Source organism: Gobio gobio, assembly GCF_949357685.1.
Source record: "Gobio gobio genome assembly, chromosome: 14".
NCBI lineage: Eukaryota > Metazoa > Chordata > Actinopteri > Cypriniformes > Gobionidae > Gobio > Gobio gobio.
The window spans coordinates 41,436,254-41,456,792 of record NC_137107.1 but is presented as its reverse complement, the minus strand read 5'-3'; the positions used below and the strand labels follow the sequence as shown (position 1 = coordinate 41,456,792).

At 36.0% G+C, this 20,539-nt stretch overlaps 2 protein-coding genes across 2 annotated transcripts in view; one reads left to right on the top strand and one right to left on the bottom strand.

Moving 5' to 3' along the window:
- agpat2 (1-acylglycerol-3-phosphate O-acyltransferase 2 (lysophosphatidic acid acyltransferase, beta)) overlaps positions 1–18,001 on the top strand; it is a 33,474-nt gene extending 15,473 nt beyond the window's left edge. Inside the window, exons 2-6 of the mRNA XM_079834852.1 lie at positions 4,326–4,459; positions 4,937–5,112; positions 5,308–5,403; positions 14,770–14,842; positions 15,554–18,001. Of these exons, the coding sequence (XP_079690978.1) occupies positions 4,326–4,459; positions 4,937–5,112; positions 5,308–5,403; positions 14,770–14,842; positions 15,554–15,711 (637 nt within the window). The 3' untranslated portion in view covers positions 15,712–18,001. The remainder of the gene's footprint in view (positions 1–4,325; positions 4,460–4,936; positions 5,113–5,307; positions 5,404–14,769; positions 14,843–15,553) is intronic.
- The window catches only part of LOC307137960 (uncharacterized protein), a 213,326-nt gene that overhangs the window by 133,598 nt on the left and 59,189 nt on the right, over positions 1–20,539 (bottom strand). The window lies entirely within an intron of this gene.

Sequence of the window (20,539 nt, the reverse complement as noted above, 5' to 3'; positions counted from 1 at the left end):
TAGCATTTGAGCACTTTTGGTTCCATTGTCCTGTAGTGGGCTGGATTTTTGAATGGGTTTTTGGTTAAAGGCTTGAAATAAAGTTTGTGGTGTAGGGCTGCACAGTATTGGAAAAAAAACTGACATTGCGATAATTTGTTTTTCTGCGATTATATATTGTGATATGAAAATGGTTTGACCAGATGAATAGCTCTATTTGGAAAGAATTAATCATTTTAGAATGATGAATTTTGTAGGGGAGTGAATCTGCATAGAAACTAATAAACAAATTACAAACATAGATAAATACAACAGAAGAAACACACAAATTGAATAAACAGTGCTTTAGGCTGTTTTTCAGGTAAGTAAGAGTTTTCAGGTACAGAAATTGAATAATCAAATGTAAAATAACACTGCATAGTCTTCACTGTATACATTAAATAAAATTAATCATTGCTAAAGCTACAAAAGTGATTTTTTTGTAAATTATTTGATTGACATTAATGACTTGGGCAGCAGCGTTTATATTAGACTGCTGTCACTTTAAGAGCTAATGCACGGATTCTTTATAACGATATACATACGTTTTCTTTCTCGTTTGTTTATGTTCACGTTTGACATCATTTTGCGTGTATGTGTCCGGTCAAACAGACGAGTTAGAGAACGGAATTCGGTGTCCGCATGCTGTGTGTGTGTGTGTGTGTGCACTGTGCACAGAAAACAGAATTGAACAGAAAACAGAGTTCAGAATTGAGTTCTCTCTGGCACTCAAATGGTTTAAAATTGAAATGTAAAAACACGGACAAATGATAAACATTCGTGTTGATGCAGCACTAACCCAATTGGCCAAGTGACAGTTCCGTCTACTTTAGAGCATCATATGGGTCATCAGGCAGTCCTTATTTTCGAGCCCTGCCTCTATACTGAGCTACCTTTAAACCCTGGTAGTGTGATTTACCAAATGTATATGGCATGATATTATTATGGTAATATCTTGGTACTTTTCTTTTTGTTAGAGTACATATTGAGAGTACATAGTGCACAGTGGTACAATGAAAGTAGATGCAAATGCCGGTACAGGTACAAATGAGGTACATACCGAACCATCAGTTTTGTGTACTTTTTACACCCCTAATTTTAACATATATTAACATAGAAAACATTTATTTAAAATTGTAATAATATTTGCACAATATTCCAGTTTTTTGATCAAATAAATGCAGCTTAAGTGAGCAGAAGAGACTCAAAAACATTAAAAAAATCTTACCGACCCCAAATGTTTGAATGGTAGTGTACTTTAATGGATTTCAAAGAAATGTAATAGTTTTTCTTCTTATTCTTTATTGCAGAACATGCTCGGATTCTTGTTACCAAACGCACATGAAGTGACTGCTAAGCGCGAGATCTCTGTGTTTACGATTCACAACATGTCAAAAAAAAACTCAAACCCTCAGGATGATTTTTTGTAATGGCCACAACGATTCTTGTCAAAGCATTGCTGAAATGTAATGCCTGTAAACTCAGGAAACAGACGAATGATGAACCAGAGCTCAATAAAATCAAATTAACAGTAAATGTTTATATTTAGTGTTTGCTAAGTCAAGCATCGCTTTACTATTGCTCATACTTTGTATACTTGGTCCTTATACTGTGGGTGAAGTGTTGTACTAAACCAAAGTCATAAATCCATCTCATTTCAACTCTGAATCGTTTTTTCAGAATCCTGAAGTGTTTGAATGAATGCTCAGATCCGACTGTGTTTTGTTGACTCTCTTCAGCTGCGGTGCGGTGTTACATAACGACAGATGTCTTTTGGCCGCGTTTGCTCCACTTATTCACATCACTGATATGAAGCTCTTGTGTGTTCAAAGGTCTCACAGATACTGCATCTGAAATCTCTCAGTTCTATCGCACAACTTCACAGTAAACATCAAATAGTTCAGAAGATTATAGAATAGTAGTGTTATCTATATACTATTATAATTTTTATAAAAGGGATAGTTCACCCTGAAATGAAAATAAAGCCGTCTTTTACTAACCCTGCTGTTGTTCTAGTGCCCTATGTCCTTCTATCTTTTTCGGAAAAAATTATAGAGCTCCTTCCTATAATGCCAGTGAATAGCGACCAGGAATTCAGTGTTTTGACTGAATGATAAGGTTTCTTTCTCGCAAAACCTTACAGTATGCCTCCGGAACACTTTCCATATATCTCTGTATCATTGCGTGATACTTTTGTATATATTTTTTGTAATGTTTTAGCCTGGTCGCTATTAACTGCTATTATAGGAAGGAGCGCGTGCAGGACTATTTTTTAAATGTCTGCTTTTGAGGTCCGAAAAAACAGAAGGACATAGGGCACTGGAACAACAGCAGACTGAGTAAAAGATGGCTTTATTTTCATTTCATGGTGAATGATCCCTTTTAATATTCAGAATTGTTTAATTTCTTTCAGTTTTTTTGTGCTTTTGTCATTTTTATTTATTTATTACCATTTAGGTTTAATTTATTCGGTTTTACTGTTAATTCTTATTTATTTGCAATTAGTAATTTTAGTCCTTCAATATCTATTCAATTTCAGTTTGTTGTTTGGCATAATTTCAGTTTGGCAATCTAATTTTCATTGAAATTTTCTAATTTTATTTTATCTTATATTTTATTTTACCATAAACAAAGTAGTTTTAGTTTAAATTAACTATAATTACCTTGTCTTTTACACACTACGAGGGCATTCATACATGTTAGCTAGGATAATTCTTGCACTGATAAACAACATCTTGGTGACTAGTTTTTCAGTTTTGTCTGAACATGTCAAGACTTTTTGACCAAACCATTTTGGAATGCAGAAAATCTGTATAATTACAAAGTGCTTGATGGATTTTAAAGGGTCTACTTTTGTACCACTGCTTGTACTTGAAGCTAGTGATTTGAAAAACAAGTTTTGGACATGATCAATACCTCAAATGTGCATTTTTGATGGGCTATTACATTTATTACTAAAATGTAGGGCTGGGCATTGATACAAAGTTCGTGATTTGATTCCCAAGCTTGTGATACAATTCGATTCAATTACAATTTTGATTCAATATTGATTAATTTGGATATATGTATCAGGTATATATCAGGATGTTTATTTTTTTTGTCAGAGTCTGGCCACTCTCCATTGACAAGCATTAATTTCCTTGAAACTCTATTGAAGTTTAAAACTATTGGATCTGCCCAGATCCACTCTGGATCTGCCATAACCAATCGCTAACGTTTGGTCGTGGTTTGGTCCACTCCCTCTGTTCACTGATTGGACAGGTTCAAATTTGAACAGAGAAAATCAGAGAATATACCGCAATCCCAGACGGAGTACTGAAGGAAAAGGAATATTGAGCGTAAGTACGTAGGAGGGCGGAGCCAGGCTAAATATATCTGTTATCGGCTTTCAAATATAAAGAATTATTGGTTTGGCCAAAACGTTCATATTGGCACATCCCAAATAATAATAATAATAATAATGACTATTTATGTTTCTACTCAAACTCGTTTTTTGAAATATAAACATGTAAACAGTTTAAATTATTGATAACTTGTTTTCATGATAGATTTATACAAACATAAAAAATATTGAAGAACAGGTTATGTATTAAATAAATATGTATTAAGTGCATATATTTAGCAAAATGCTCCTCCCTAGAGTTAATTTTTCTAGCTAGTTATTCAGCTAAGGCCAATGAATGGCGTTTCTGAGGTAAATGTTACGTTACGTGACATTGTTTACAAGCTGTTTTATTGACGTCTTTCTGTGCTTGAAACACTGATTAAGCGATTACATGAGACCTGATACATTTCAGTAAGTTGTAATGTATCTTTCAACATACCTTCTGATGTTGATTCATGTTTATTTCGTGCTATAACTAGTAGTAAAGCCGTTTAAGAGATTATTAGTTCAATGTCGCTTTGCTGAAACTGAGGCGCTAAAGCGTTCTGTTACGCCACTTTAAGAATGCCAAAACTATATTGTTTGAATTCTGTTATAAAAGTGACAGAATTTGAAAGCTGAGACTGTTTCATATCAGAAGTAACAAAGCTCAAAGCAATTTGTTGGATAAGAGGCGCACTGCAAGTGTTCAGTAAAGTATCCTGAAAACAGGATAGACTAAAAATCAATATTGGTTAATAAAAATGAGAATCGATTTACCCAGCCCTACTAAAAAATTCCTTGCATTGAAAAAGAGCTATAGAAGCCATATTTGTGAAAATGGATTGAGTGACTATTATTAGGCTATGTTCACACTGTCAGTCCAAATCCGATTTTTGTGCGCTCTAGAATCTGGATTGTAATGTCTTTTTACTTCCTGTAGGGTAATCCGGTTCATGGTCCGTCATGTGAAGTACTTCCTGGGTCTGCGCTATCAGGTCAGCGGTTGGGAGCATCTACAGACAGAAGGACCCTACGTAATAATCTCCAACCACCAATCATCACTCGACGTGCTAGGTGAATATACGCAACCAATCAACACTTAACACATTACGATTATGATTCAGTTCGATTCAATATCGATTTATATCAGGTACAGTACATCTATTTTTCTTAAGGAAGAAAAATAAACTTAAAAATGAACAACTGTTTTGTATGCAAACATTTCAATTGCACATAAGGCAGTTGTTATAATAACATTATAATAATTAGGCATGCACAATATATCGGCCACCATATCGGTATGGCCCGATTAAGAAAATTTGGCTGATATATTAAAGCCGATAAGTAATGGATCATTTCCTTCCGTTTTTACCTATCAAAACATGGTTAGGGTCGCAATCCTTAGCTCTGGGTCAAAATCCTGTTTAAAGAGCTATGCCAACATGACCAGACCTGCATGAATTCACTTCTTCCTACATGCACACCCACATGTCACATGATCGTACATGTGTAACCAGTCTTTCTGTCCTGATTCTCTCCTCATATCTGCAGGCATGATGGAGATACTGCCGGACCGCTGCACGATGATAGCTAAGAAGGAGCTGATATGGGCCGGGACGGTGGGCATGATTTGCTGGCTGGGAGGAATCGTCTTCATCAACCGCCAAAAGACCAACGACGCCAAGAACGTCATGGGTGAAGCTGCAAAAACAATGTTGGCTGACAAGGTCTGTCTTTACTAAGATAGAATAATTATCTCCCTGACAATTCATTCAGCTCAAACCATGTTATATTTTGCATACTAAATTGTGGTTCGGTATTTTGTTCTTGCATCCATTTATCCATCTCTATATTAGTTGTTAGTCATTTTCAGTGGGTGCTGCAAAGAATCTCATTTTGTGTTTGCATTAAACTCTTTGTAGATCCGATTGTGGGTGTTTCCAGAAGGCACGCGGAATCAGAACGGCGGGCTTCTGCCCTTTAAAAAGGGAGCGTTTCATCTGGCAGTTCAAGCACAGGTGAGTGTTACCCCAGAACACCTGTGATTTAAAGTGTGTGTGGTGAAAATCAATCTTAATATCTATGGTGTTTTTAATATACAAACCATGTGTCAATTCATCAGTCAACACCATTGCGAGTATTTTCTCCTTAAAACTGCAGTGTATCAAAGACAGACTCAAAAACGCGGTTTGAAACCGCTTGTTTTCTGTCGTCACAAACATGTTACCAATCCCGTCACCGTGTGGGGCAGGGATTTTCTCCACTGACGTTCTGTGATGTTGAAAGCGTTTCTAAGGATGCTGATTTTTAGAAGGCAGCTGACTCTGAGATTGCGACCGGGAACATGGTTTGTGTAACGTTAGCAACACATTATTAGCTGTTTGATAACAGTCAAGCCAAAGGCTAATCATATTAATTACTGTTATGTGTCTGACGTTGTAGAGAGCGGTACATAAAACGCATTACCATTCTGATACTTCGTCTTGTAGACGAGCCTGTATAATTCACTCTGAATGGCTGAATTAAACCAGTATATCCACTTGCCATTGTTTAGCGTTTACTACAGTTGTCCTAGCAGATGTGAGTGGAGACAGGGCTAATTTGCATATTCATGATCCACGTATACTAAATGAAGCAAGGGTGTAGAGTTCAAATCAAGCTATTTTAAGGCATTAAAAAATTCACAGGAAAAGATGTTGAAATATGTCATTTTGATTATCAAAGATGAGATTTAAGGGATAAAAGTGCTGACTGCAGGGGCAGACTTTCACACAAAAACTTCCTAGACTACTTGACCTGATCTAACCTGACATGTAGGTACAAAGCTCAAGGAATTTACCTGACTCAACCTGAACAAGCTTGAGCTCAAAGGTCCCTCATTAAACCATGAAACCTGTGTCACGGGTCAGAGGTCGTAAGGGAGACTGGCTTTACCCGTGTAGTGTTGTGTGTCATCTTCCCCAACAGAGGGAGCCGTTGTTTCTTATGTTCGGCTCCTGTTGTAGTGCAGCCACATGGAAACTTGAACTCTTATGCAATTGAGCTGCACAAACTCATTTCCAAAGCCACATGAAACATTCCTTCAGCATTTCTTCCATTCTTGAGGCATGCAAATAAAGTTGAGAAGCAAGCCAATTGGATTGTATTGGTTTTGGACTAATGAAACGCTTGGCAGTTTGTTTACTTAAAATACTTCCTGTTTCACTTTATTGGCAATTCCTGTTTCACTATATATTTATATTAATTAATATATGTTTTAATATTTTTTTAAAAGAAATATATTGTACTCATCAAGGCTGCATTTATTTGATACAGTAAAAACAGTAATATTGTGAAATTTGTAATTTATTGTAATATATATTGTAATTTATGTGATGCAAAAAGCTGAATTTTCCGCATCATTACTTTAGTCTTCAGTGTCACATGATCCTTCAGAAATCATTCTAATATGATGATTTACTGCTTACATTTTTTGTTGAAAACATGTTTTTTTATTCTTTCGGAAAGCATTTTTTTTTTTTATGCGAGTATTATATTTTAAGATATATCTTAAAGGGATAGTTCACCCAAAAACTAAATGTTTATGTTTTTCTGCTTACCCCCAGGGCATCCAAGATGCAGGTGTCTTTGTTTCTTCAGTAGAACACAAATTAAGATTTTTAACTTCAACCGTTGCAGTGTGAAAGTCGTATAATGCATGTCAATGGGGATATTTTCGAGTATGAGAGCAATGAGAGTAAAAACACATAGACATACGAATCCTTATTAAACCATGTGGCTCGTGGCGACACATTGATGTCTTAAGACAAAGAAAGAAAAAAGAGAACCCGAACAGTATTTATGTTATTTTTTTTACCTCTTATCAGACGAATGTCATCTAGTATTCCCAGCGCCATAACTTCCGGCGAATAAGGTCAAAATACTGGTGCAATCAAAGATATAATATATATATACTGTATATATATGTAGATGCCTAACTCGACCGATCCGCGCAGGCACTATTGAGGAATCTATGTATATATCTATGATATATCTATGATTCGCTTCAGAAGGCCTTTATTAACACCCCGGAGCCGCGTGGAGCACGTTATTTGACGGACAGATGCATTTTTTATGGACTTCAAAAATAGAGCAACTATTACTGCTATTATAATGCTTGGATTAGCCTGAACATTTTTAATATAACTAAGATTTTATTTGTCTGAAAGAAGAATGTCATATACACCTCGCATGACTTGAGGGTGAGTAAATCATAGGCTAATTTTCGTTTTTGGGTGAACTATCCCTTTAAAATATATTAATGTGGGTGTGCTTGTTAGCTATGCGATTCTAAACACTGGTAATTGCCAGTTGTCTTAATTGTTAACAATGAATGTGTTATTTGTACAAAGTCTTTTTTTAAATTCCCACTGAGTTACTACTTTAAAGGGTACTACTTTATAGACCCCTTGAAATTGCTTGAAAGCAAGTTTTCGTCCTGTTTTTTTCTGCCTTTCGAAACAGGAAGTTAGAGTAGGGTGGCCATTTCCATAACACCAGAAAGGAGGACACTTTGCGGCATTTAGTGAGGCCAGAATAATTGCATAGGACTCTGGTGTACTCTCAACTACAATACAATTATGTCCATCATATCAATGGCATCATGATACAGTGATTCTGCAATAGCCTACTCTATTCATTGCCAGACAATTTGATCTACGATATATCTTCTTGATGTTGACCTATGTGTAACAGAAGAAAAAAGTGTTTGTTCACAGTATTTGTATTTATTCAAAAATTGACCACTGAGAGGAACCTGTCTTGCAAAGTGCACAGTGCCTGAAAACATAACATTTCTGGGCTTCTGGAAATAACAGAAATGCATAAATAAACAAATAATCTAGCACAGTGCCATAAAACATAACATTCAACAGCGACACAGTGTGCAAAATCCATGTAAAGCGTCTCTACTGCTTTTTGATATAAATTTGTGCTCTTTTGTCCATTACGGTTTAAATGAGGTCTGACGTTTTGGCATGTTAACGTTATGATATGACGTAGCCAGCACGTGGACGTGGAGGCTTGTTTACGCTTTTAACCAATGATCTATCAGATATTTATTTGACACCGCTTTCAGCCAATCATTTGTTTGACCAGAGATCTTACGGCATTATATGCTATGCTGCTGCGTCCCAATAAAGATTCTAGAGCTGGGGTTTGACACAAATGAGTGACCGGCTTGAGGCTGCGGCGGACAGGGGACTTAAAATCCGGACGTATGGCCATCCTAAGGAGCTGGAAATGTTTTAACTTTTTGTTTTGTAATAGCTAAACCATTATGTTGGCAATCTAGAGAGCCTTTGATTGAACAAAATATTGTACATGCCTCTAAACCAGGGGTCTCCAAACTCGGTCCTGGAGGGCCGCTGTCCTGCAGAGTTTAGCTCCAACCCTAAATAAACACACCTGAACCCGCTAATCAGTGTCTAACTAGGGCCTTGTAAGGCCCTGTCCCAAATGGCACACTTCATGTGCACTTTCGGTCTTGTGGACTTACAATGGCTGCTGCGTGCGCGTGTCCATTAAGTCCACGAGACCGCAGGGTGTCCCATTTGTCATTTTAGGTCTCAGAAGGGTGCTCGCGAGCGCCCCCTTTGAGGTCGATACGCGCCCTCGATGCGCACTCCTGCCGAGCCCACACTGGTTCGCAGCGGACTTCTTCCCTGCAGTCAAAGCGGCATTATGTCGGGAAAGTGCGGACTCAGAGGAAGACCGTGAGGGTTTAGGGTGCCATTTGGGACAGGGCCTAAGACACTGATTAGCTGGTTCAGGTGTTTAATTGGGGTTGGAGCTAAACTCTGCAGGACAGCGGCTCTCCGGAACCGAGTTTGGAGACCCCTGCTCTAAACGCAAGATATGATCAATATTTTGAATTATTTTCTCAGAAGCGGAAGACTGTACATTGTATATGTTATTTTATCAGATTTTAGGAGTGCACTAGCATATAGATTAGGCTAACAAAGCCTTAAGGCTAATCTAAATACTCCAGTTTTTCATGTCTCTCTCTCAGTTAAAAGTGAAATACCAAAACGACATTTCTATGGCCACAAAAAATATTTTGGATAATTGCTGTAATGTTGACACAAACCTTGTCAATAGCCAAATATTTGAGACTGACTTGTAGATTCAGATGAGATCACGGACAAAACAAGAAGGGCTGGAAAGGGTTTATGACAGCAACTTCCCCTCAGAGTTGTAGTTGGTTTAAAGAGGTTTTGAGCAGGTGGAATGAATTAGAAATGTGAAAACAACAAGTTCATTTGAGGTAACATGAATTTGTGCAAATAAACACATATTTCCAAAAGCATGTATGCATATGTGGCTGTGAGTTTGTGTGTAGTTGTAGCAAATATTCATTTTACTTCATTCTGAACTTAAAGCAGCTACACGTGTGTGTACGTGTGTGTGTGTGTGTGTGAGATGATGCATACTGATATCAAAATGGCAGGCCGACATAATCAAAACCAGATGAACATGTGAGTTAAGGCGGACAGACATCACTTAATCTAGACCAGAGTAATGGAGCCCTGATGGTTCTCATTAGTTAAGGTAAAATATGTGAAAAGTCTATGCTTTTCTTATCTTTTATCTGTGTTTTGGATCTTGGCTTATGCAGCTGCTCCATGTGTGACCTGACAAGAGTTTTATACCTGCTCTAGACTTTGAGAAGTTTAGTAGAAATTGCTTTATTTGGGGTTTCAGGCTTTCAGCAAATATATATATATATATATATATATATACCGTAAAACTTCAAATAATAGCCCGTGCTTCTATTTACCCAAATCACCGAACTGCACCGGCTTGTATTTGAAACAGGCGTCTATAAGAGACAGGCCTTTAATTTAGTGTTGAGATCAGGGGCGCCGCTAGCAATTTTGGGCCCTATGAAAGAATTTGATGTTGGGCCCTCTACCACACCAATCTAGCTATCCCAAATCTTTGTCTGCAATTTAATAATATTGACCAATTAAGCTCCGCTCGCTCAACCCAGAATGCCCCAATTGGCTGATGAAACATTGATTAAAATTAAGACACAATTTATACAAAACAAAACTTAATTAAGTGGTCACAATCATGTCTGATCAACTCCATTCATCTTATGATGTGTCCTATCTCATGCTGTTCACTTCTCATAATCGGCATAGATCGACAGATTGACAGCATAGACATAAAAAACAACATTATAATATTTAAACATAAATATAAAAATAAATACCTTAAGGGCTGCAACAAGCACAGAGAATTTTCATGTCGGAGTGGGATATGAGTGATAGTTGTACCGGTGAGTGTGAGCGGTTCATGAGTGGAGCGTTTTGCTGGATTTTGCCGGAAATGCACCATAATTTTTTTATATTTGCAACTCTTTGGTAGATTATACATTTATAATACATTACTACTAGTACTGTTACTACTAATAAAACTGATCTCTGGGGGCCCCAAAAGTGTGTGGGCCCTTAGAATCGTCCTAACTTTCCCCCCCTTAGCTGCGCCCCTGGTTGAGATGTTCAAGCATGACGGTAGGAGGTTACCACATTATATTACGTTTTATTTATAATTAATTCAAATGTGTTTAACAAATCATTTAATGTAAGAAATGTCTTAGATTATTGGCAGCTCAAAAAACGAAACGATGTGACGGCAATGGGCAGAACAATATAAGTTACCGCTAAAATCCATTGAGCGTATGAACTTGTTGCCCGAAACACATCAACAAGAAAGAATGAAGGCTACCCTGTAAAACAACTGCAATCATGTGATAGAAAATTACTCTATTCATCACTATCATCATCCCCGCGATTCTCTATTACAAGTTCATGGGCAAATTCCTCCTCCTCGTCGCTTTCCTCCACTTCTCCCTCTCCGGCCTCCGCTAACTCTGCCTGCCTTGCTCGCACTAACAGCTCCCGCCCAGATGCGCACGGCTCTCCCTCTTGAAACAATGGATAAGGTGATCCTCGCTTCCATCAGAAGCTACTGTCAGGCCACATACCTAAGGATAACATCCCGAAGTTAATGAAATATATCTCCTCCTTCTCCCTCGCACACACAAACACACGCGCACGTCTGCGCGCAAGCATTAAAGGAATTTTTCAGCTGCTCCGTATCCAGCTTTACCCACGCTTGAAATTTGACAACTGTCAGCTTAAATGTCAAATTATACTTTTCTCCATGGTGGTATTGAGAGAATTAAGAAAAACTGAAGACTGAAAGTTTGTTAACCTCTTTATGTTGCCATAGTGATGAGTTCATAGTTCATGAACGGTTCCGTCTGTCACGTGAAATCTAATCAAAACATAGAACAGACGATCTGACGGGTTTGAGAAGATCAAATACAGCCCGATACTAAAAAACAGACCCGGCGTCTATTTGAGACCGGCCTTTATTTACCCAAACCTGTCGTCACACCAGGCGTTTAAAAGAGACAGGCGTCTATTTGGGACTCGGCTATTATTTGAAGTTTTACGGTATCATAGACTGTAAAAAAAATATGGACATAGTGTCCGTGATGTCACCCATAGGATTCTGAAGAGCAGTTTTGATGCATAAAGTAGGGTCGAGCTGGCCGTTGCCATCTTAGCAGCGCGTCACTCCCGGATAACAGAAAATGGGCGAAGAGGCGGGACATGGGTGGAGCTGAGGTGACACGATGACTAACAGACAGCAGACAAATGACTATACACCTGTCACTTAAAGTGGCCACGCCCTTAATTGTGTAGAAATTTAAGGCTTTATATAATGTAAACGAATGAGTCATAAAATAATTCTCCCCCCTCACAGTTGTCATGAAGGGCAAAATTAGCCATATAGACCAAAACCACAATTTGTGCCAGGCTGTAAACATGTTTTTTTCTGCTGTAAAGTTGGGCATTTTAACAAGGTGCTCAATGAGATTCTGCTCCCTTCTGGAGCCTGTCCCTAGTGGCCAGTCGATGAATTGCAGTTTAAAGTGAACTATGTAAGATTTTTGCAGTAAAATATCCAAAAAACACTAGGCCAGTGTTATATATTTTGTTCAGTTGAGTACTTAGAATATCCCAAATGTTTCCAACTATTTGTAAATCGTGAGAAATTGTTATTTTAACCAAGGAACCGGGACGTGTGAGCTATGCGTGTGAGGGAGTCGCCTGTCGATTGCGTCATATCTGCGTTACCCTCGGTTTCCGGTTTTATTTAGCAGAAACGCTTTACTCTCACTGCAGTGTGAACAAGTGTCATAGCAGCCGCCGAGCGAACGTCATAACTTCCTTTTCAACACACTCAGATATATCTAATACAATAAACAGAGTTACGTTACCTCATACTCATGACTGGAAAAGAAGAAATGGCGCCAGCGACCGATTCATAATAAAAGTCCCGCCGGCGACTATGCCATAATAACAGTCCCGCTCTTCAATCGCCCCTGCGGGCTTGCTCAGCTCCACAACACTCTGTCCTGCTCTGCTTTATACTACAGTAACGTTAATATTCGCATCCATGAACATGATTTCTGCCCGAGTCCTATCCTGATTCTTTTCCGCCGGTGTTCTGTCGATTTGTCCTACCTTGTCAGATTTTGCTACTGCCCATTAAAACAGTAGGTAGCACGATTCAACAGCAAAAAATGCTGCCTATCAGATTGTGCTACCAGCATCATATTCATCTGATTTGAGGCTTTATTAATATCCATACCTACTCCTACCCTGAACCTACCCTTAAAACTATGTAAATATTTCAAATAAATAAATATTAAATATGGATGTAAAATGCTACCTATCAGATTGTGCTACCAGAATCATATTAATGTGATTTGCTTTATTAATATACATTAATATCGATACCTACCCCTATCCCTACCCTAAACCTACCCTTAAAATGTAAATATAAAAAATAAAAATAAAAAATATTGATGTGGGCATGCGCAGTAAGCCTTGGTAGGACAATCTGACGGGTGGGATGAAATGTCAAGACACCGGCTGTGAGGTGAAGACCACATGTCCCAAGATTCTGCGCTCAAACGTGACGTCATCAAACTACGCCTTTGTTTTGAACAGGCGACCTCTAGCGGACGGAAAAGTTACATAGTGTAGCTTTAAAGCCCTATTCGCACGGGATTAGTATTATCTGGGGACCTCGTGTGATTTAGAAATTCATATATATATGAATAAGGAATGTGGAATACATGCAAAATATCGTTAACCTTTTAGAATGCTATTTAATATTTAAATGTTTAATTCATAAGTTTATTGTTATTTTTAACTACATTTTTAACATGAAGTAAAATATTTATTTTGCAGTGTTATTTTATATTTATTTTAATTCATTTTTAATCAGTTAGTAGTTGATTCACATTATTATTTTGTTTATTTATTAAATGTAAACATTTATAAAATATGTGAAATATATGCAAAATATTTACCTCTCAAAATGCTATTTTATATTTATTTTCTTTATTTTTCATTTTATTGTTACATTTAACTACATTTTAAACGTGAATTAAAACATTTTAAAAATGCATTTTTCAATTTATATGTTTTTTTTCTCATATATATATATTATAACAAATATTGAAATAAAACATAAATTAAAAATGTTAAATATTTGTCAATTTATTTATCCTAATTTGTTTGTATATATACACTAGAAAAAATACATATAACTTGACAAATACATTTTAGTATTTTACATTGTTTAAAAATGTAGTTAAATGTAATAATAAAATGATAAATAAATTGACAAATATTTAAAATGTTTTATTCATGTTTTACTTCGATATTTGTTTTTTATATATATATATATATATATATATATATATATATATATATATATATATATATATATATATATATATATATATATATATATATATATATATATATATATATATATATATATATATATATATATATATATATATATGTATATGTATATGTGTATATATATATATGTATGTATGTATGTATATATAAAATAAACTTAAATAAAAAAAATTGGGGGGTAAAACATGAATTTTTAAATATTTATGTAATTTTATATTTATTTAGAATTTTTAGATATAAATTAGTAGTTAATTCTTTCACGTTCACACACACTTGTCCAGCTGTGTCGTCATGTGAACCGATCACTTCTCTGTGTCTATTATTAGTCTGGGAGGATAGTTGAGTCTGTGTCTGATCATATTTTAGCGTGAGAGCGTTTCTAATCCCTGCTGATTTACTGCCTGCTGCACTGCACAAAGACCAACCATCTCTCTCTCTCTCTCTCTCTCTCTCTCCCTCTCTCTCTCTCTCTCTCTCTCTCTCTCTCTCTCTCCCTCTCCCCCTCTCTCTCTCTCTCTCTCTCTCTCTCTCTCTCTCTCTCTCTCTCAGGCTCCCATCATACCCATTGTGTTCTCTTCCTACAGTAACTTCTACCTACGAAAAGAGAGAGAGTTCAAATCAGGTAATGCACATTACAAATGTATGTTATGGAGAAACACAGTATGGACAAGTATGGAATGCGATTTGAGTAATTTATAGCTCTAAGTATGCAAAAATGTCAACACAGTGTGTGAAAGTATTTGTGTTTCCAGACTATTGCCCCTATTCTGATTTCTTCAATCTAAAAATGTGAATTTCTAAGAATAAGTTTATCGTACAAGCAAGAGTGTTTTTCATGGCTTTTGGAGCGGGCAGCCAAAAGTTTAGTGATTTGTTTTTACACGACTGAATGAATTCAAGACATATTTTCATTAAGCAAATAAATAATAATAAAGGATTTCATCAGTAAATTTATAGTAGCGCAAACATTATTATCCTGCAGTTAATTTGAAAAAAAAATTGTTATATTTAACTATATTTTTTTGACTTGAATTAAACTATTTTATATTTATTCAGTAATTAATATAAATAAGTAGTTGATTCTTTCATATTATTTATTTATTGAATATTTATACAAATATTTTTAACCTTTCAAAATGTTCTACTTATGTGAAATATAGAAATATATGGCACATATTTATAACATTTAAAATGCATTTGAATGTGTATTTGTTTATTTTATATAAATATATTTCATTAATGTTTGGCAAGTTAAGCAATTTCTAAATGTTCATTATAGCCATAATTTCTACATTTTAATTATTGACTGCAATTTCCACACTGTTTCTAACAGGGACCATTACTCTGAAAATCCTTCCAAAGATTGATACAAAGGGAATGACGGTAGATGATGTGTCAGCGCTCTCCGACCAATCGTTCGGCATCATGCATTCGGCCTTCCAGGAGATTTCCAGCCAAGCCGCCCAGTGCAACGGGCCGTCCACTCACTGAGCGCTCTGCTGCTGTCGCGCCCTTTCATTCGCTCCGACAACAAGGATGGCTCGAGACTACGTCGTCGTCGTGGTGACGGTAACCACGACAACCAGGCGCTTTAGTATCCTCTCCGACGGATTCATACAAACAAAAAACACACAAGCATTCACACTGAAGATGTCATCTTAGCCTAGTTTTGATCTCCCGTTGGACTCCAGGGGGCGCTAAGCAGTGACTTTTCGCCTCGCCTGGTGTGACGCTTTGTTCCGTGTCCTTTTCCGACATCGGACTGCTTTTGTCGGCGACGGGTTGAGTTTTTGGAGCGACGCCCTGAGAACACCGTGGATGTGCGTTCGACATGCATGCCTTTTGACTTTCTCTGTTTCTCTTCCTTTCGCTGATCTACAAGGACTCGTTTCATTGGTTTGTGTAGGTCGCTTTTTCTCGAGGTACTCTGCTTGCATTATGGGAAATCGGTGACAAACATCTGTGTTAGTTTCTTTTGTTTTGCGTATGCCAGTCTTATTGGTTGCCAGAGTATTTTTTTATAGTGCGAGATGCTCTTTATCGTTTTAAATTCGTTTGATTGTTGACCAAAAAGTGAATTCGGAAATGTCCTATACACTCCAGAGTAAAGCTTTTTGCGTCGTCTCAACCAAGGATTTCGGAAAATGCAAAGAGATTGTGCGCCGCTTTCCTTATTTGTCATCGAAAGGTTAGTTCGTAACGAAGTGCGGCTTCTTCCTGTGCCATGTGTCCAAAGTGTCTCAGCCGTTGGCTGCGTAATGCTAGAATATTGTTAGAAACACTATTGATTATTGATCTGTGATCAGGATGTTTGATTAGCGTTTAAGTTTAGAAATATGTTCCGGTTGGCATAAGTTCATGGCTTTGCTCGTGTCTTTTTGTTTTCATTTTATTTTCAGGCAACAACAGAACAGATTTTCATTCATAAAAACGTATGTAACATTGTTCAATCCTATTGTTTAAAATAGAAACCATTTACAAGTGAACTATTATTATAATAACTGATGGAAGAAGTATTATCTAACACACATTATATACACTATGGCGTTGTCTAAGGAGCCAACTTAACTCAAATGTGTTTAAGAGTCATTATTATTCAGACTTTTGATGGACGAACTTATATTTGTTAGCCAAATCTGGATTTTTTCATCCCACACGTGCTATAAAATGATCCCAAGATATTATTATTATTATAATGTAAATCACTGAGGTTTGTAATATTTTTTAACAGACGTATAGAAAAATATGATCATAAAACGGCGCCAAAGTGCACTCTAGAAATTTGCAGATCAGATATTAAACTTTATCTTAAACCTTACGTTTTTATACCGAGGAGTCCATATGAAAAATGATGAAATATATTTGAAAATGATATTCACAATTTAATCTCGAAATTAGCAATTATTTAACATCTATTTATTAAACCAGACTGTATCACCAGCTTATGGCAGGTTATTAATATAAATGTTTGTCATTATTTCAAAGACATTTCTAATCGCGCTGCATTGTTGAATCTTCTATTTAATGCTTGATGTTGCGGTTCTTATTGTTTTAAGAATGTATAACATCCTTAATAAAATATGTACAATGTTATTTAAGAGGACTGAACTGTACGTATTACATTATAACGGCTCGTTGAGCTGAAAGACGTTTTCAGAGCTTGATTTGAACGAATGTTTGAGTTGGTTATGCTAAATGTCCAAATAAGACCCAGTGATGATTATTATTATTATTATTATTATTATTACCACCAGTAGTACAAATTTAAACACTGATGCAATTATTGAACCCTTTTATGTTGTGTATTAGGTCACAGATTTTATAAGGCCTTTTTCCTTTTGTTTTCAATGTAATTTTTGACCTGTTGACTGAAAACCGTGCTGCGTACACGAATCAATGTACGGGAGTGTGTACAAGGTGTTGTGGGATTTTCACCAAAGCTATTAAGGATGTGCAACAGGTGAAGCTTGTAAAAGCTCTGATTAGAAGATCCGTTAGACGAACCTGTCAGACATTTCACGGGCAGCCTTGTGTACGCGTGTGTACGAATGTATGTGTGTGTGTGTGTGTGTGTGTCTGTGTGTGTGAGTGGTCCATTGTGTGTGCTGAATGTGTTTGTATGGTGACCAGACACACAAATGAGCTAAAGCCCATTGTAAAATCTGTAAAGTCATATAAGACGATGATTATATATAAAAATGTTGATTGTGGTAGAATCTGGATGCGACCTGTGTTAAGAACATCTAGGACAAAGAGTCAATAAAATCGTCTGTTTTTCCAATAGGAATGTTAGGATTTGTTCTTGATGTCACCTGTGTGTGTATCTCTTTATATGTTTCTTTAGCGTTTTTCACACACACATTGTATAGAATTCCGTTGTTTTTATATCAGGTTAATGATATTTTCTATGGCCTTACCCTAAACCTACCCATCATAGAAACACTCGATTTAAATACAAACATGTTTTGGACGATTTATAAGCCTTTTAAACTAGTGAGGAGGGCCAGTAAAATGTCCTCACTAGTCGGTTGTCATAATATTTCACTACAGGGAGTGCAGAATTATTAGGCACGTTGATTTTCTGATCATATTTTTTTTCCAGGCACATTTGACCAATTCCAAACCACAGTAATCCTAATAACTACTATTGATTTAGTATTTAATAATGTATAAGTGATATATAATTGTTCATGAAGGCTGGAAATGAAAAACACCTTATATTCAGGTGTGCAGAATTATTAGGCATGTTTTCTTTTACAGATAAATTGAGCCAAAAAAGAGATTTAACTCAGACTGAAAAGTCAAAAAGTATTAAATGCCCATGAGAAGGATGCAATACTAGACATTGCAGTTAAGGCATGACCATTGGACAGTGAAATGCTCGTTGGGTCAGCAGGGTCAGACAAAAACAGGTGGTGAAGAAAAGACACCTGTTAACTGCAAAAGAATTAAGAATTAAGGTGAAGAATTAAGGGTGAAACCATCAGGAACCCTTTAGTCTCCAGCGCCACCATTTTCCAAAGCTGCAGCCTACCTCCTCTAGTACCACTGTTTGAAGAATTCATCTTCCAGAATCAGTACGTTTTGGGAGTTCATTTTTAGTCCATCTCTGCAAAACGGACTTCAGGATGGACTAAAATGAACTCCCAAAACGTACTGCCAGATTCTGGAAGATGAATTCTTCAAACAGTGGTACTAGAGGATGTGGTGCTGGTCCTTCAAGAGTCACTCTCAACCTATCTGTCCATAAAGCCAATAAAAAAACCTTCTTCATGTATTTTACAACACTTCAGCTTATGATTCTTATTTAGTGCGGGTCATTTTTTAGGATTCTTTACCTAACTGAAGTCTCTGAGATCCTGACACCTTGCACTTCTGGAGACTCCAGGTAGGTTGCAGCTTTGGAAAATGGTGGCGCTGGAGACTAAAGGGTTCCTGATGGTTTCACCCTTAATTCTTCACCTTAATTCTTAATTCTTTTGCAGTTAACAGGTGTCTTTTCTTCACCACCTGTTTTTGTCAGATCCTGCTGACCCAACGAGCATTTCACTGTCCAATGGTCACGCCTTAACTGCAATGTCTAGTATTGCATTAGTATTGCATCCTTCTCATGGGCATTTAATACTTTTTGACTTTTCAGTCTGAGTTAAATCTCTTTTTTGGCTCAATTTATCTGTAAAAGAAAACATGCCTAATAATTCTGCACACCTGAATATAAGGTGATTTTCATTTCCAGCCTTCATGAACAATTATATATCACTTATACATTATTAAATACTAAATCAATAGTAGTTATTAGAATTACTGTGGTTTGGAATTGGTCATATGTGCCTGGAAAAAAAATATGATCAGAAAATCAACGTGCCTAATAATTCTGCACTCCCTGTATATACTGTAAGTGAGGAAATTTGCCCCTTACAAGTATATTCTATCTCTTAACCCTAAACCATCACAGAAAACATTATGCATTTTTACATAAAAAAAAACTTAAATTAGTATGATTTATAGCCAAATCAAATATAAATGTCCCCACCGCCACCACCACACACATTTTGGGTAAATCCAAATGAGAAAATAATTATGTTTATAAAGTTTATAAATTATTTATAAAATTTGTTTAATTTTATTGAATTTTTTATTTTGTAGAGCGTAGAATGTTTTTACATATAATGACCGAAGGCTAATCCTTCCTCCTAACAGAAAACATTACATTTGTATGATAAATATATGTGTATATTTTGTAGATCGTTTTCCAATCGAGGATGTTCCAAAATTCATGTAAAGTATGAAGCTAAAATGAATGCATTCACAAAATATGATTCACAAATGTGTAAGCTAATTCGCATTCGCATGTATATGTATATAAATACACATGCATGTATATATTTAAGAATGTTTTATATATTTTCTTAAATGTATACCAATATATACATGAATGAGTGTGTATTTATATATACATAATAATTATACACATTACACACGTAAACAAACTTTTATTTTGGATGAAATGAATTGTGATTAATCGATTTGACAGCACATATACATATATATAGTGTATATATATGTGCTGTCAAATCGATTAATCACACACTCATTCATGTATATATTTAAACATTCTTAAATATATACATGCATGTGTATTTATATACATAATAAATGTACTTACACACATATATATTATATATATATATATATAAATAAAACCTAATTATGCTTTTTTTAATTGCTGTTTGCATATTTTGTAAACAAACATTTTCAGACAATTGTAGCTCCATAATAAAAAGCAGGTTGTTAAATGTAGAAAACGTATATACAATAC